Source organism: Propithecus coquereli, unplaced genomic scaffold (genome assembly GCF_000956105.1).
Source record: "Propithecus coquereli isolate 6110/MARCELLA unplaced genomic scaffold, Pcoq_1.0 Scaffold8, whole genome shotgun sequence".
In the NCBI taxonomy this organism is placed as follows: Eukaryota; Metazoa; Chordata; class Mammalia; order Primates; family Indriidae; genus Propithecus; species Propithecus coquereli.
The window spans coordinates 883,344-900,953 of record NW_012154173.1 but is presented as its reverse complement, the minus strand read 5'-3'; the positions used below and the strand labels follow the sequence as shown (position 1 = coordinate 900,953).

The window sequence follows — 17,610 nt, the reverse complement described above, 5'->3', positions numbered from 1 at the left end:
GACACTTACAATTCAGAATGAAATAGGACATTTTTATCCCTCACTTAAGTTTTAACAAATTTGTTTCTAAGTCTTTAAATATTAAAACACTAATAAAGTTATTATCTCAAAGTGATCCTTTTTATAAGCATCAGAGTCCAACTTATTAGACCAATACCCCAAAAGTATAAAATATAACCAATTTGCCTGCAGGCATGATACCTTTAGTGGGAAACAGGCAAATACTTTAAATATAAAAAAAGTAGAAGTTTGAAATTAAATTCAGCAAGGGATTTAGGTACAGATTTGAAAGAAAACAAAAGTTAAATACAGATCATCCAGTGTTTTCCACTCCCCTCTAAAACACCTGACTGCAGCTCAGGACACACTCGACACTCCCCACACTTTACCTCCTTACCTCCTGAGATGTGTGGTCACCGGCTATGTTCGTTCCCAACATTTTTCTAACTGTGGCACCACTTCTAATAGTTATTAATACATAATTTAATTTAATATTATGTAAAGTGAGGAATGATTATGCAAAGGGAAAGAGTTGTTTCTATGAAAGCTAACGCATTCCTTCATTGCTAACAAGCACATTTTACACATGTTAACACCTCAAAAATTAGGATGCATCATCCAATCCTAGGGGTCTTAGAATTCAATAAAAAGGAAATGAAGTAAAAAACTGCGCTAAAATTAAGTGCTTGATTGAGGGGAAAAATATTAAAGTCCAGAAGCTACAGTCTGAACACAAATTGTTTTGCAAGTACCTTTAAGTTCTTGCTGCACTTAAAAGAATCCGAACGTGAAAACTGTGGAAAATGTTGGATGTGGTTTGTGGAAGAAAGGTAACTCAAAATATCAATCAGCGATGAAAAAGACAAAAAAACTTTTTATCTGAAGTCAAGCCCCTTTAAATTATCAGGCCCGGAGAGGCATTTGAAATATAACAGCAGTCATGTCTCTCTGCCTTGAGTTAAATAATTACATCTTGAAGGCACTTGCTGTGTGGGATTCAGACTAACAGACAGCAAGTAGCCATAAAATGCCATGTGCCCTACAGTTCAACAATGTACAGCCAATCACTAACCAATATTATTTCTGTAAACTAATGAGAATTCCTGACGAGCGACTTTTATAATTGCCTTCTCTTCTGATTTCTCCCTTTTTCCTTAAAAACTTCAGCCTCTCCTTTGTTTTCTGGAGCACTCTCCAAGCCAATCTGGAAGTGTGTCCTGGGCTGCAGTCCTCAACCTTGGCCCAAATAAACTCTTTATATTAATTTTGCCTGAGCCTCTTCCTTTTAGGTCAACAGTTGTCACAGAAAAAGACTTAAAATGCCAATCATCCAGCTCATAAAAATGTATACATATCATTTTTAGTGATTCCTAGCTTTAAAGAACTTTTTTTTTTCTTAATTACTTTCCCAATGGCATCAGATTGGAAGAATTCTATGAAGAATCTGAGATGCGGTGGCTAAAACAACAAACCATGAACTCAGCTAAGATAAAAAGCCAGTCTTCATCATCTTCCTCTCCACCACCCAATACAATGTTGAGCCTGAAGTGTTTGCTCAATTGCATTTGCTTTTCCTGCCTCCACTTCACATTCAAAATACAAGTCGAAATAAAAGAATAAAGAGAAAATAAACATAATTTATGAATCAGTTAACACTTGGAGAACTCCAAAAGGGAAATTAAAAATAATCAAATAGGAGTACACAACATCAATTGTACCAAAAATTGAAGATTAAACCTACCTTCTTGTTGTGAAACCTGTAGCTTCTGACCATTACAAAAGGCTCCTTTTCCTTTCCTGGCAGTGTACATCTTATCTTCCACACAGCTGTACACAACTCCAAATTCTATCTGCAGAAGGAAAACAAGTTTCCTTTACCAAACCTGAGTATTTTTCATCATTAAATCAATATGTTTTTTCTAGGACAGTAACAAGAAAATCTGGACTACTGACTAATGTACTGAAACGGGTAAACAATGAAAGACATAAAATGTTGGTTTCCAGCCTAATCAGACGAAGAGGTCTTCGGACCTGAAATCCTTGACTCCCCTCCCATCCATGTCCAGACTTAAATAAGAGCACCCACCTTACCTCTCTTCCTTCTGCCTCAGATGAAGACAGATCTTTCCTGTTTTCTAAGGTGAACACTTCCTCTTGTGTTATGATTCCTGTCCTCTCATATATTCCCCGAAAAATTGCTGCATCAACTGATCCCTATCCTCTTGGATTTTTCTTCTGGTACCTTTTCATCAAGTCTCTCCCTCCCTTACAAAACTTTCAAAATGCTATCCTCTCCTTTTCCTTTCACTGGCAAACAGCAGTCCACACTTTGCATCTCCTATTCTCCTCTAATACATTGCACTTTGGCTTCTGCCCTGATCACTCATTCTTCTGAAACTCCCACACACAGAACATCAGTGAACCCTTCCTGACCAAATGCATTGTCTAAAGAATTGGAGACAGCTGGCTGTCATCAGCACTTAATTCAGTACCTCCATGATTCTGGCATTACTTAGTTCTCCCTGGCTCATTAATCCATTTCAGTGTCATTATTTCAGAACCTTCTTCTCTGCCCCACCCTTAAAAGTTGTGCACCTCACACTTTTTCCTTCTTCCATTGCCTCCATTTCCCTCTTAGCTCTTCATATTCTTACAGGTTCGTCAGTTCCAGCCCACAAATTCCACTATCACCTATAATTTTGGCTCCCATCAACACAAAGAAGAGTCTACATTTCAGAACTTAGTCTTGTAGAAGCCTCAATCAGAGGTCAAAATCACTCACTGTCTGGTCACCTCCCATTCCTTCCCCACAAATCTCCTCTTTCAATTTTTATTGTAAAAATACATTGCAATTTTGGCATTTCCTTGGCTATTCTCACTGCCTCATCTTAGTTCAGAATCACCCACTCCCCAGCAGAATCTCTACATTGCTGGAATTATCTGTCACTTTCCAGTTAAAAATCTCTACTGGTTTTATACACCTAGAAAGAAAAACTGAATTTCTCATGTGGACAGGCCACAATGTCTCACAGTAAGGCCACAAGTAACTTATCTCACCAACCTCTGCTCTGGCCACTTCCAGTGTTCCCCCCTGGATGGACATCTCACTGCTCCCCATACAAATCATGCTCTTCAACTTCTCCATGCTGTTCTTTCTGATTAAAATGCTTTCCTTTTTTATTATCAGGCAAACCCCTAATTTTCTAAGCGCCAACTCACATGACCAATTTCTAAGCTCCTTCTGTTAGGAACAGTTTCCCAACCCACACTGGGTAGAAGGTGTTACATTCTGTGTTCCCACAGTATTTTTTCTCATGGTTCTACCAAACATTATGTTTATCTGTTCACACATCTAACTCTGCACTGATCTGTGAGTTCAGTGACAGGGACAGTACCTAGCCCGGGGCTCATTATATAAAAAATGTTCACTTAGCTCCCTTTGGATGTTCTCAGATTGATACAATCCAAAGGCTAAGCTTTTATCTGTACTAATTTGTTTTAATTTTCAGATATTTCTTAACTATTTTGTTTACATGTTGATGAAATATCACAAGTTCCTTGAAGACAGGCATGTAAGATATTAGTAAACATTCATCACTGTTTGACCAACCAAACAGGCAAATAGTAATGCAACAGCTACAGATTTTACTCTAGTGTACATTAGACAGAAGTATTGAATTATGTGTAGGTTCCCAAATATACTATGCATTTTCCAACCAGTCTTTGGCCCCTGCTACTTTCTGGTCTTTCAATCTCTCTCTTCACTGACAACTATTAAAGCATTCCTGGTTCAAATTCTACTTCCATGGAGCATTTTTGATTACCCATCAACTTCTAGCACATCTGACTCTACCATATAAATAACAGTGACTAAATACTGAATCGTACTTCAGTTACTTCTGTGTATCTTCTCCTTACAATTCCTGCTTTTCAGAAAACGATAAATTTCTTCACTGGAATTGTATCATGAAAATTTTAACAGTCCTGTAGCTTATATTCAAAATAATGCAGTTATATGAATTGAATATATAGAAAAATCTGAATTCATTATGCAGATAGAGTCACTCTTTCTCAGAAAAGGACAGCAAAGTCTTTTATCAACTATACATTTAAAACGACATACCTTTTTATTTACAACAAAGCCAATTGAAACAGCTACAAAAGGAAATCTTAAAAGAAAGACAAAACAAAAATTTACCAAGATAGAATTTTTTAATAAAATTAACAAAGTTCATCTGTTCATAAGTACTTACATAACTTTTCATATAAGCAGTCTCATCCCTCCCCCACTCAAAAAATGTAAGACGCACAGTGTGCCGTATACAACCCTTCTTTTACATAGTAGGGAAAAGGAGGGTATTATATATACATACAGATGAGATGCTTCTACAGGCATGAAACACCTTTCAAAGGATTTACAAGAAACTGATGACAATGGTTACCTCCAAAGATGGATCCTGGGAAACCAGAGACAGAAGTAGGAAGGGCACCTTGCAATGCATGCCATTTTATATCCTTAGAATGTCAAATGCCATGAATGTAGTAACCATGTAAAAATACTTTCTCAAAAAAATAAAAATAAATTTTTTTTAAACTTTTAAATTGATTATGGTTAAAAAGAAAAGACTCTTTTTCGGTCATTTTTCCTACAGCCTGGATGCTTGATAGAAACAGGTACTGCATTATACAGAATAAATTGTTGTTACTTCTCTCTACTCCACAACAAACTTACAGGTTCACATCTGAAAAGTAAACTACATTTATTTCTATGGTTGCATGAAAACTTGAACAGAGGTTTTAATTTCTGATTCACAAAAGAAACAAGATGAAGAAAATAGATAAATAGGTTCAAGATAACTACTGAAAATAAAAACTTTTAAATATTTAATATAGTTTTTATTTTAACAATAAAATCATACTGTATACACTGTTGTATACAATCTTCTATTATATTACAATATTGCAATACTATATTGTATTATTATATTACCATATATTAGCATCTTTCTAAATTTAAAAGATACAACATTCTATCACATATAGATTCTAGGCCTTAACTTTATATAGTTTAATGGTTACATATGCAGTATATATGTGTACAACTACATGGCAACTTCAAATACAACATTGATGTGTACTCCCACCAAACCAGGTTACTCATTATAACTCTTGCGGGCAATTCCATCAGGCTTTCTTCTAGTGGTAATATACTGAGTTACAGTATACTTACTCTGTACCAAGCACTATGCTAAATCCTATTTAAAGTCCCAACAACAAACAATTCTATGAGGCAAGTGCCATTAATATGACCACTTTATACATTTTTTTAAACACTGAGGTTTAGAAAGATTAACTAACTTGCCCAAGGTCACAATAAAAAAGGACCAGAATGGAAGCCCAAATCTATTGACCCTAATACCCCAGCACTTTTGAACCCTATTCGCTCTCTTGGACTCAAGTCATTCATTCTATATCCTGGAGTGACAACACTTCCAAAGTGAAATCCTTAGTTTCTTTACTGATCTCAAAGCAGCGATGTTTGCTTCCATTTTTACATGGCTCCCACAGTGAGGAAAAGAATGGTGAATAGGGCGCTTTGCAGCACAAGACAGGATCACAAATTAATATTTCTTCCCCTCCTCCACATCTGATGAGAGGTCTGCATAATGCGTTTTCCTCTACTATTCACTCTAACTAGACTTTCTTAGAATAAAGAAGCACAAACAAATTACACAATTCTGTAAAGTGTATATGTTCCTCAACAGAGCGCTCTAAAAGGCCACCCAGTTAATATACCAACAGTAATTATATTAAAAATTGTAAAGCATACCTATGTACAAAGTTAGTTGTTCCATCAATAGGGTCAATGATCCACGTGGGGTTGTCGGTTAAGACACATTTTTCCCCAGCTGCCACAGACTCCTCACCAATGAAACTAAAGGGAAGAATGACAAATTCCTAATCTTTACACTGCTTTCAACAATTTCCAAACCATATCATCTCCTTAGCTACAGAGAATCTACTATCAAACATAATAAAATCTGTACCCTACTTTTCCATTGTTGCTCCTTTTTCCTTTCTGCAAAAATTGATAAAAGTCAGGAAGCTTTATTACCCTTAGAGCAAAGATATGTGAAAAATTACAGAATTAAAAATTCTAAAATATAATAATACCAAAGTGAAAGCACACACATGTGTACATACACAAACACCTGAAAAGAGCACTGGCTGCAGATGAGAAATCATTAAGATAATGTGATTTTATAAATAAGTCAACATATTCCCTCCCTTCAAGAAGTAGAGGCTAACACCCTTTAACCTTGAGTCAAGCTAGACTTAGTGACTCCTTTCCAACCGATAAGGTGGAGGTGACAGTGTAAAACTTTAGAGGCTAGTTCATAAAATGGCCATGTGGTTTACATCTTGTTTACTCTTTTTCTCTCTCCGTGAGCCACCTGCTCCTTGCTCTGGAAGAAGCCAGCTGCCATGCTGTGAGCTGGTCTGTGAAGAGACCCACATGGCAAGGAACTGAGGGAAGCCACCAGCAGACAATCCCCGAGGGGCTGAAGTGTGTCAGCAATTACACAAGTGAGTGACCCTTCAACCCCAGACATGCCTTGAGATCACTGCAGCCCTGACCACATTGACTGTAGCTTCATGGGAGCCTTGGCCAGAACCATGCAGCTAAGCTACTCCCATATTCTGTAACCCCAGGAAACTGTGAGATAACACATGTTTGTTGTCTAGAGATCTACATTTTTCGGATAATTTGCTTTGCAGTAATATATTACTAATACAGACAACATTAAATAATCAATGAGAAAGCAAATCACCCAAACTACTGTGTGTGTACATGCCTTCCTAAATCATGCTATGCAATAAATCTTATGGAAATTCCAAAATTGGTGTCTGATTCATTGGTTTTCTTCTTTCCTGTTTTCTTTTTACTTTCCTTTAACACTGAACTGTCCTAACATGCATTATCATGATCTTCTTTTCTCTTTTTCTCTTAGCTGAAAACCTTTTTATTGGAGGAAGTATATTTAGTCACAGCTTTAAACATTTTTTCTTCTCAATGGCTAAAAAGACCAAGAATGGCCTGACTAGGAAGAAGTACAGAATGACAGTGCTAACACTTTAAAAGGATGACAATGTTTTTGCCAAATTTCCATGGCTATAAAAGAGCCCTGAATTAGGATTTTTCTCTCAAACTCACTAAAGCTACCGCCACTCTACCATATAGAGAAGTTTGCAATATAGAGAATAAAATTGAACTTGGCAGACATTTGTCATGTTGGCTTCCCAGCATTCAAACATTCCTCTTTCTATGAAGAAATCCAAATATTCCCTCTCCCCTGCTCCCTGGCAGCTTGAGCATGGGCAAACAACCTAAGCTTCTGTCCACAAGCTTCTGTCCAGCTGTAATCTTAAAGCTAATGAGGTCAAGATAGAATAGTGATTACAAGTATTCAAAACCATCAAAGTCAAGAGTGAGGCCACCAGCAGCTTCCTAAGGCAAGGCTCCTACGTCGCCTAGGTATACACCTCCTCCCTCCCATGATTCCTGCCTGAGCTGCCCAACACCCTCAACATAAATTGCTTTTCAGCTTAAGTTAACCAAAGTCAGTTTCTGTGTTTAGAAACAAAGTTCTTGCCTAGTATATTGACTTAAACCTGGGTTTCATTTTATCATTTGAAATTGAAGAAAGAAATACCTGTGAGACGGATGCTTTTCCTTTATGGAAGAAATAAGCATTTGTTCAACTTTTTGGTCAGTAACAGTTACCAAATCAGCTGGAGAACTTTTCAGCATAACATTCTTTTCATTTTTAAGAGCCTCACAGACCACCTAAAAAGATTTTTTGATAAGCAAAAAGAAAAGGAATAAGTAATTTTAAATCAAACAAAAAGATAAAATACAGAAATGGTTTAAAACTTTCAATCTGTCTAAAGTGATATTCTTTAAAGACATTCTTAAAAATGCCTTACAAAAATGTCTATAAAATAAGGTTTTAATGGTAATGACTTACTAGGGACAAAAATTATAAATACTCTTACAACCTATTTTAGAAAAACAACTGCCATCACAAAAAGTTTAGTGATATAAAATAGGAGCATTCACTCTATTTAGAGTGTTTAGTAAGATGAAAATGAATGTAATCAAAATATGTATTTCATTTAACAAGGCAATCACACACTATGCACACCCATCACATTGTGGCTGACAAAGTTTTAGCTCATACCTTTCCAGCTTGTCTTGCTAGGGTTACTGCATAATCCATGCATTCCTGCCACGGATCAGCCATCTTCTGAAAATATTTAACACATATCAACACAAAGTAGTTATAATTCTCTAAAAGTCTTAATTATAGAATAGTTATTTCACAACTTCACAAAGGCATCTGAATTATCTATAGACTTTAATTTCAGGATTCACATCCCGCTGCATTCTAAGGTCAATTTTTTTTCCAACATTTACTCCTAGGCCCAGTAAAAAAACATATTTTTACATAAATTACTTCTACTGTAAAAATATTTTCATAATAAAAAATATTCTATGAAATCGTCTCCCAGTCTGTCCATAGCATATCACATTAGGGAAAAAAAAACTGGTTTGGAGAATGAAGAAGAAAGAATAGAAGAAACATTTTTAAAGATTGGTAAATGCTTGGGTGGAAAATAAAGTAAAAATAAGAGAAAGACCACTGGAAATACAGAAATGAAAGCAGTTTGAAAGGAAGGAGCAAACCGCGTATGTACTAACTGAACATCAGGCAGTTAGGTGCTTTACACTTGACATTTTGTTTTTAAGAAGGTTCTAACGATAAAGAACGTAAGGCTCAAGATGAGAAATAATGTGTCCAAGAATATACAGAGGACACAGTCAGAATTTGAACTCAATTCTGACTTTAAAGTACATTGTTCTACTATGACGTTCCGAGAAAAAAATTCCAGGCCCCCAAAAATAATAAAAAAGGAAAATTTCTTTCCCTGAGATTCAGAGAGGGGGGAAAAACACAACATATATTTGTCCTCTGAACTCTCTAGCTTTTCACTGACTTCTGAAGACTAAAATAACTCACCACTGGCTTGACCACACTCTAAAATCTGTACCTAGCACAGTGAAGCTTTTGAAGCTGTCAGACTCGAAAACTGTGGCATCATTTATAAAACAACCCTAACTTTGTCTCCTTTACAACTGAGAATAACTGATACAGAGTTGCATCTTGAGGACTACTCAGAAATCCCTATCTTGGTGCTCACCTTACAGGAAAGGGGAGAGGAAGGGAGGGCAAAGGACCCATATAGTGAGTTTCTGCTGGTTGCTTTTTCTCCTGATAAAAGCATTTAAAATTTTTTTAAAGGAGTCTACTTTCTGATTTATATAAATAACTCCTTAGAGCTCTTCAAGAATTATTTCCAAACTTTCTTTTCTTTCATTGTTACTCCCATTACACTCTTCTGCTTAGTAACCAATTGGATATTGGGTATGAGGAGAGGAATAGTTCAAGGATGCCCAGATTTCCCACTCTGGCAATTGCATGGATAATGGTGACATCTACTGAAACAGCAACAAAAAAGAGTGGAGTTTGGGATTTGGGTGGCAGGTTGGGAGATCAAGAGTTTAATTGGGAGAGGATGAGGGGCCTCTGTGAATACAAAGGAGATGTCAATTTGGCAGCTAAATACATGGATTCGAGCTCAGAGGAGAGGTATGGCCTACAGTTACAAATATGTAAGTTATCTGAGTAGGAAGCAACAGAGTCCTGAGTCTGGACTTAATTGGCCAGGCATGATTGACAATTCTGGAGAAATGTGATCCTACAAAAAGTGTAAATGATCCAATACTAATTGACTGAGTGGGGAACACAGAAGCCCTGTCTGTTCAGACTCTTCTTGGCCCCTCTGGGCAGCATTCCTTTCTCCAGGGTATGGCATAGGACCCCTTCTGAAATGGGGGTCTTATAACTTACAATCTGACAAGAAAGGTCAGAGAATTTCTTTATGGTCAGCTCCAAGACAGAAAGGCTGGGGAAGATTCCTGCCTTGGAGAGAAAAAGGGGCAGGTTAAAGGAGGGCAGGAGAAGGTCAGAGAGAGAGATTGCAGTTTCTGAGACCTGCAACACCTCAACATTATAACAAAAGACTGTAAAACAAGGGCTATGGGAGTTACGAGGAACGCATAACATACATGTATGTATGTGTGTGTATATATATATAAAATCACAAGTGCATTTCTTGATGTTAAGGGGCCATAGTTTTACTCACTTCATTTTCCCAAAAACATAAACATATGAAAGTTTCCAACTGTGTCTTTCCTGGTCACAGCCTTCCCAGCAGTGGGAGCCAGGCCACCTTCCTCTCTGTCCCTGTCCCCAGCAGCGCGACACCGCATAGGACGAGATCTGGGGCGCTGCCCCATCACTGTGACTAACTGACCCTGGGAATCTGTCAGGTCTCTCTGAGCTTCTTACGAGGTAAAAATTAAAAGGGGGCAATTATTCTACATAAGCAGTCACAGGCTTCGGATGGCGTGGATGAAACCGCTACACAAACATTAGTATTGTTCCTAGCGCCACTCGACAAGGGCTCCGGATACACAGCAGGGCAGAGGTCACCCAGATGAGGCCTCCGCCCCGGCACCCACCCCCGCCGCGCCGACTCTCGCTCCACCGAACGCGTTTGTCCTCGCCCTTCCCGGGGAGGGGCCGCCCCGCGCCACCCAGGCCCACAGCGTCCACTGAACGTGGAGAGGGTGGCTAGAGATAGCGGGACTATATGTTCTCACCTCCAGCAGCAGCGCGAGTTCCTTGCTTGATGCTCGGCGTTACCCGCTACTCAGATCTCCCGGATGCAGAGGGGCTACCCAGACAGGAAGTTCCGCTTTTTTAAGCGCCGTCCTTGAGGGGCGTGGCTTGGCTTCTGTGGACCCCGCCCCACTGCTTAAACCCCGCCTCTACCTCTGCTGGAGCCCCGCCCCCAGCAGCCCCTTAAACTTCTGCATTGCCTGGCTGGGTCCTGACCTGCTTGCCACAGATGTGGCCTGTTCCTTCTCATCTCTGGCACTTTTAACTTGCTTTTTCCTGCTTGCTTGTTCTACTCTAAATAATTAAAAATTCCTTTCTTTTCTATTTTGCCCATTTCTCCTTTCATCTTCCATTCCTTAATGTTTTCCCATTTTACTTTCCTTCTCTCTTTCTCTCATTTATTCCATACTACTGTTTTGACAAAACAAAAAATTGGAGATAGAACTCCATTTGTGCAGCCTTTTTCTTTTTGCCAAACTTACACTAAGTAAACCTATGGTAGTTTTTGTTTTTTTGTTTGCTTTGATAACTGATAACCTAAACCAATTGCCCTTATTCTTGATAATTCCTTTACCCACCATTTATTGAGGACTTAATATGCTTCAGGAAATTATTTTTTTATATGCATTACTTAAACATTGCAACAGTTCCATGAGGAAGGTATGATTAGCTTCATCATACAGATGAGGAAACTGAGGCTCAGAGAAGTTAAGTGATTTGTCCTCAGGTCACAAACCAGGGGCAGAGAGTGAAACATAGTGACTTCAGATTGTTGAGGCTAAAAAAAAATACCCCAAAATGAAGGTCTCAGAAGCAAAAGTTTTTCTCTGACTTCTCCTGCCCTCCTGCCTCCAGCCTCTAATTCTCCCCCAAGGGTAGCCATAGAAACTAGAATCCCTTTTCCCAAAGGCAGGTCATTGAATCAGAAAGTCTTTTCTGCAAAGCCACCTATAAAAGCTAATGATGTCACTGTAAATTTCCCCCAGCTTTCTGTGTAAAAACTGAATCTAAGTTATCTGACAAGTTTTTTCTGATCATAGGTCATAGGGTCCCCATTCATAGAGGACCCTGACCACTACCCAGAAGGAAAGAATGATACAGAGGGAGGCCAGGAAGAATCTAAACAGCCAGGCCTTGCTGGATTTCCCCACTCAGTCTATTAGCATTGGATTATATTAATACCTTTTTTGTCCGATTATATTTCTACAAGCTGTCCATACTTTGTTGAATCTAAGCATAAAAATGGACTCTTTCCCCTGTATCTTTGGGTCTTCATTCTGAAGGCTACCAGGCCACATAAAACTATGATCACATAAACTTGTATCCTTTTTTACTATTAATCTGCCTTTGATCAGTTGATTTTCAGCAAACATTCAGAGGGCAAAGGGGTATTTTTCACTTTGCTGCTACAAGAGTTCATACCCAGAGAATATATGGCTTCAGGAGGTTGCATTATATGAGGTACAAGGGCTAGTCTATGGCCCTTAAAATGCATACTTTTCTTGAAAGGGTGACATTGTGGGATATATATCATCATAATGCAAAAAGGATTGCACAGATATAAGATGTCCAAACCATAACAGGACCAGGAAAGTGAGCTATTTGGCTCCTTGCTTATAAAGTGATTGATTCCCTTAGTTTAATCAAAAGACAAGATGTTGTCTTCAATGTGTTGCAAATGAAACATGTCTCAAAAATGAATGATGTGAACTGTGGACCCAATGCTCACCTCAAAAAGGGTAAGAAATTTCTCTTTGTTCTAAAGAGTGATGTCTTAGGTATCTGATTTGGATACCACTATTTGTCTATCAAGTCATTCTTTTGTTTTCGTGATTTTAAAAAAGCCTTCAGAAACTAGTTTTTTCATTCTTTGTTGTAAATTATCTTAAAAGGAGTGTCTTGTCAATAGCATGCTGACAAGTGTTGGTTCATAACCAAAGAAAATTCTCCAGGCACTTGCAGTAATGTTATCAGTTATCATTAAATTTTTTGTAAATGAACATGGTCCCACTGATTTGGCAAAGCTGCTAAGTTAGTGTAACCAATCTGATGTAAGATAGATAAAACATCAAATATCTTATTTCTTCAAGTTAAAATCATTTCCAGCTTCCTTTGTCAGATGTGCAGGAAGTCTAGTTTTTTTCTAGAGGCCTCAGCTGCTTCTTCACAATGGTTCTCAGGTAACTCAGTTTTCTTCAGTCCAAAGAGGCCGTTCTGCTTTCAAATGCCTTGCTGAAAGGAAATGAAAACTCTGCCAGTGCACAGGGAAGTCTAGTGTTCAGATGTGGTCGTGGCCGTGCTGCAAACTGGTCCCACACAATCCAAAAGATCTTTTGTCCAGTGCTGTGAAAGTAGTTCAGATGGCTGCAGAGGCCTCAACACCTAATGCATCTGTCTTGGGTTCCCAAAGGGGCTGTTTTTTAAGCTATAGTCACATCTACAGCCATTGCTCCCAATCCCAAAGAACATCTGCTGTGGTGAGGTGTTCGTGGGAAGCAGGGGACAGGTTCTGGCCTCAGCCACATACTGTGCCAGGGCAAAATCTGCTTACTGACATGATGTCTAGCACATCTCCATTCCATCCTTCCCAAATGGCGAGTTCCCTCTTGGAGGCCTTCATATCCTGTCCTGTTAGCTGACTCCCAACTATGAGAAGGTTCTAATTAGGCTACACCTCAAAATGGAGGAGGTGAGATCTAATGCCCCTGACACCTCCCCAGACACCTGACTGCACAGGAGGGAGTTCTGGGGAAGGATGGCCTTTGTCAAGCCACAAAGTGGTCAGGTCATTCTTCCTCCTGGGCAATTGTACCTAATTGCCCTGTATTTGTATAATAAAGAGGGACAACCATGGGAATGCCTTCTTTAGAAATTGTGGGCATCTTTCTAACTCTACTTAGCCTTTGGAAAAGACTTCTTTAAATGACAAAACCTTTTGCTAAAAACATTTCAGGCTCCAAATGCAAAGACTTTCTTAGTTAATAGTTAATTGTTCAAGTGGATTTTGATTAAAAATGAACAAATTTATACACATAATGCACAGTTGCTCAGGAGTGGAATGTCCAGGACATCTAATAAGATTTTGTGCTTCGATAAAACATAAGTTGGAGTTTCAGACATTGGTTAAGACCTCTAACATGCCCCTGCAAGGCCAACAGCTTTCCAAAATATAAGAATATATGTCATAGAATTGTTATTCTTAGATCAGTGTATCATAGACTCATCCCTCTTAAGGGATGTAACAAAACTTTTTTAAATACTTGCCTAAGCCCTCTACTTCTGGATCTTTTGTCTAACCAGTCATAGCTGGGTAAAATAGTAGATATGAACTCAACCGATTATACAGTCTCTTTTATGACTCTCCTTCTTACAAAAAAACCAAAAACAATAACTTGAGTCACTTTATCTTCATCCAGATTTTCAGACAAGGTTGTGCAAAATCTATCTTCCCTGATATATCAATAAAAGAAATAAAATATATTCCAAATTCCATCCATGTACTTTCAATTTCTTTATGAGATATAATAACATTAAACTATGCATAAAGTAAAAGTAATAATAATAGAGCTTAGGATATGTTAGGCATTGTTCTGAGGACCTTGTTCATATTAATTCATTTAATCTTCATAACAAGACCATGAAGTAGGTGCTATCATTTTCCCCATTTTCTACATGAATTTGGGCATAGACAGATTAAGTAACATGTCTAATGTACCGGGCAGTAAATTGACACAGCTGGAATTGCAGCCCAGCCCTAGTTTGGCTCCAGAGTATCTGATTCTGAACTTTATAGCTATTACTAATTAATTAATTCAATAAATGTTTAATGAGCACCTACTCTGTTCAATACATCGTGTAAACACTGTAGGAAATTCAAAGAATAGTATGTGGTCCTTGCCCTCAGGAAGCTCCTAGTTTGGTTGTTGCCCTAATTAAAAAGGAAAAGCAGTGTGGTTATTCTCATCAACCTGCACCTTCTTCTCTTCACCCCATACTCTTATCCATGGTGCTAGGTCCTAGATTTTTATACCACAATTACAGACTTACAGAGGTTAGCAAAACCTTAAACCTTAGTTGAAGCTTTTTATTTTACAGATTTGAAACCTGAAATGTGGACAAGTGTCTTGTTCGAGGTCACAAGCTTTATAATAAATTACAATTACAAAGGTAGGTCTCCTGTCCCCTAACTAGTCAAATATGCTTATTAAAATGTATGTAAGTTCAACTTGTACAAATTTGATTCTATTTTAAACCTCTAAGTGGAGATTTCTGTTTAAAAGATTAAAATATATCATGTAGGCTGTTATCATTTTATAAATCAAACGACCATTTATCATCATGCCACACCAGGTCTTTTATAAATCTTGATATTCATATACTGGATTTGGTGACATAAGACAAAAAGAAGTTTGTTTGTCTTATGAGCTGGTGAAGAAAACAAAAATTCCCTAATACTATGAGTAAGATAGTGAATAACATGGATAGGAAAGTGTTGAAAGTATTAGGCGCCATACATGGTTATAAGATTGGTATATCAGGGTTGAAAATTAAAACTCTGATAAAATAACAATAGTAGCTAACACTGTGCACTTACTATGTGTCAAACATTCTTCTAAGTACATTACATGTGTGATTTCATGTAATTCCTAGGACAGTCTGATGGAGGTGACACCATTATCTCCATTTCTGAAATGAGGAAACTAAAGAATTAAAGAATTTGCCCATAAGTATGAAGCTAGGAAATAGAAAAAGGAAAAATTTTTAGAGTTATAGTTCCTATTCTTGATGCCCACACTTTCTTTGTAGAAGAGTGTAGATTTGAACTATATATTAAAAATTTCCATTGAAAATTCAAAAGTGGTATAAAAAACACATACTATTCATTTGGGCCCTAGTCTGTGCTTCAACATTCTCTTTGAATAAGCATATAGAAAATATTGTGGTAGATATGATAGAAAGTATCAGAACAAATAAACTTAATTTTTATGCTCAAGGATTTATATTAACATTGGAATTATACAACAGGAACAAAAATAGCTCTAAGACAAGCCAAGTTGGCGTGAACAAGGGCCATCACAACCTGCACGGATACCAAATTATTCTTTCTTTGTTTGATTTCAGCAAAGACTGTGTGTAAAGAAGAGAAAGAGGAGATAAAACTGGGAAGCCAGATTAAGGTCAGAGATTAGAGTGTAATAAATGCCTCACTAGGGAATACAAACTTTATCTGAAAGGCCAAAGGGCTTCATTGCAGGAAAATTACATGGTCAAAATTAGATTTCAGGAAGATTAGTCTGGCAGTGACTAAAGGGTTGACAGAGGCCAGAAGCCAGTTTAGAAAGATTTAGGGAAGAAGTGATATGTTGCAGAACAAAAGGAGTAGCGCTGGGAAAGGAGAGGAGACTGATTAAAAGATATTATAGGGCATTTTCCATTGGAAATAGGTCGACTATAAAAAGAAAAAAAAAAAGGACAAGAAAGAAAAAGAGGGAGAAGAGCGGACCTGTGTTTCAGGGTAAAGGGTAATGCCTTTGGTGGGAGATGTGGAAGATGGGAGAAAGTGCAGCTCTGAGAACAGAGATGCGACATATACTTTAAGACATATTGATTTCGATGAGCCAGTGAGAGATCTCAATAGGAATTTATATATTCATTGGCTCAGTGATCATTTACCAAACGTCTACTATGTGTATATCCCTTCTTTAAATATTTAGGATATATCATAATCACTACAGAAGGAGTTTTCTAGTGCTTTTCTCATTTAACAGACAGGAATAAAGTATCATCTCACACTCTATAAAACATTCCTAAATGAACACAATTGAAAAATTATATGCTTCCTCAATAGTTTTGTGTAGTATTTTACTATTTGTGTCATTCATTCGGTGATTAGCACATCTGAGATTATGTATTCTTTCCTCCCTGCCCCCAATTTCAAATTTTAACCAGATCACAAGTGGCTTATGAGTAGGTATTATTTTAGCTATTCTTTGAATCTCCCACAGTGCCTCTCCCAGAGTAAGAATTCAGTAATGCTTCATTAGAGTAGGAAATTATTTTTTCTTTTATCTTCTGCAATAAATCTCTTAGCCTTGTAGACCAGAAGGATCAGCAACATTTCACACCCAGAACACATGGCTACTGTAAAAGGAGCCACAGAGGCTAACTCTGCCTTGGACTGTGAAAAAGAGAGCTGAATGATGGCAAGGGCTAAGAAACTATTTAACATCCCACTTTCAATAGCAACGGTTTTACAAACAGGAAGAGGCAGCATACAAACTTTAGCAAAGGAGTACCCAAACGACAAACCCAAAGCAGGAACCAAGAGACCCAGCAGAAGCACCCCTGGGTTAGCTGTTTTTAGAAACATTAATCCCACTCTGAAAGTCAAATAAATCCCTATAAACATTAAAATAAAACTCAGAGGTCTAGTTATTCTCTCTAAGAAGATTGCTTTTTCAGGTATTCTACGCTTGATGACTATTCCAACTGATATCGGTATAAGTATGAAAAGGAGGGTGGACACAATTTTAGAAACAGGAATATGAAATGTACCTGATAACCCTAATATCTTACTGTATATGTAAGAATTGACAGGCATCATTACCAGGGCCAGTAATGTTGATGTGCAAGTCATCAAAATGGCCAAAGTGACATCTCCTTCTAGAAGCAGAGCAAAGAGATAGCCCCCACCCCCTCCTGGGCATGTGCAGGTCATTACAAATCCAAAAGCTTGTGCCTCAGGCAATGCCAAAATCTGGGACAAAAGAAATCCACAAAATGGCATAAGAAAAAACTGTGT

General features: G+C 37.8%; 2 protein-coding genes across 3 annotated transcripts in view; both read right to left on the bottom strand.

The window, feature by feature from the left end:
• LOC105825427 (inositol monophosphatase 1-like) overlaps positions 1-11,139 on the bottom strand; it is a 27,779-nt gene extending 16,640 nt beyond the window's left edge. The window contains exons 1-6 of one of the 2 annotated variants that reach the window (XM_012663202.1): positions 10,790-11,139; positions 8,244-8,309; positions 7,716-7,849; positions 5,831-5,935; positions 4,124-4,169; positions 1,742-1,850 (exon numbers count right to left, since the gene is read on the bottom strand). In XM_012663202.1, coding sequence (XP_012518656.1) covers positions 1,742-1,850; positions 4,124-4,169; positions 5,831-5,935; positions 7,716-7,849; positions 8,244-8,306 — 457 coding nt within the window. In that variant the 5' untranslated portion in view covers positions 8,307-8,309; positions 10,790-11,139. The remainder of the gene's footprint in view (positions 1-1,741; positions 1,851-4,123; positions 4,170-5,830; positions 5,936-7,715; positions 7,850-8,243; positions 8,310-10,789) is intronic. The other variant, XM_012663203.1, reaches the window with a different exon arrangement.
• Positions 11,140-16,721: 5,582 nt separating this feature from the next.
• The window catches only part of LOC105825343 (sodium/bile acid cotransporter 5-like), a 28,226-nt gene continuing 27,337 nt past the window's right edge, over positions 16,722-17,610 (bottom strand). The window contains exon 7 of the mRNA XM_012663097.1: positions 16,722-17,604. Within this exon, the coding sequence (XP_012518551.1) occupies positions 16,849-17,604 (756 nt within the window). The 3' untranslated portion in view covers positions 16,722-16,848. The remainder of the gene's footprint in view (positions 17,605-17,610) is intronic.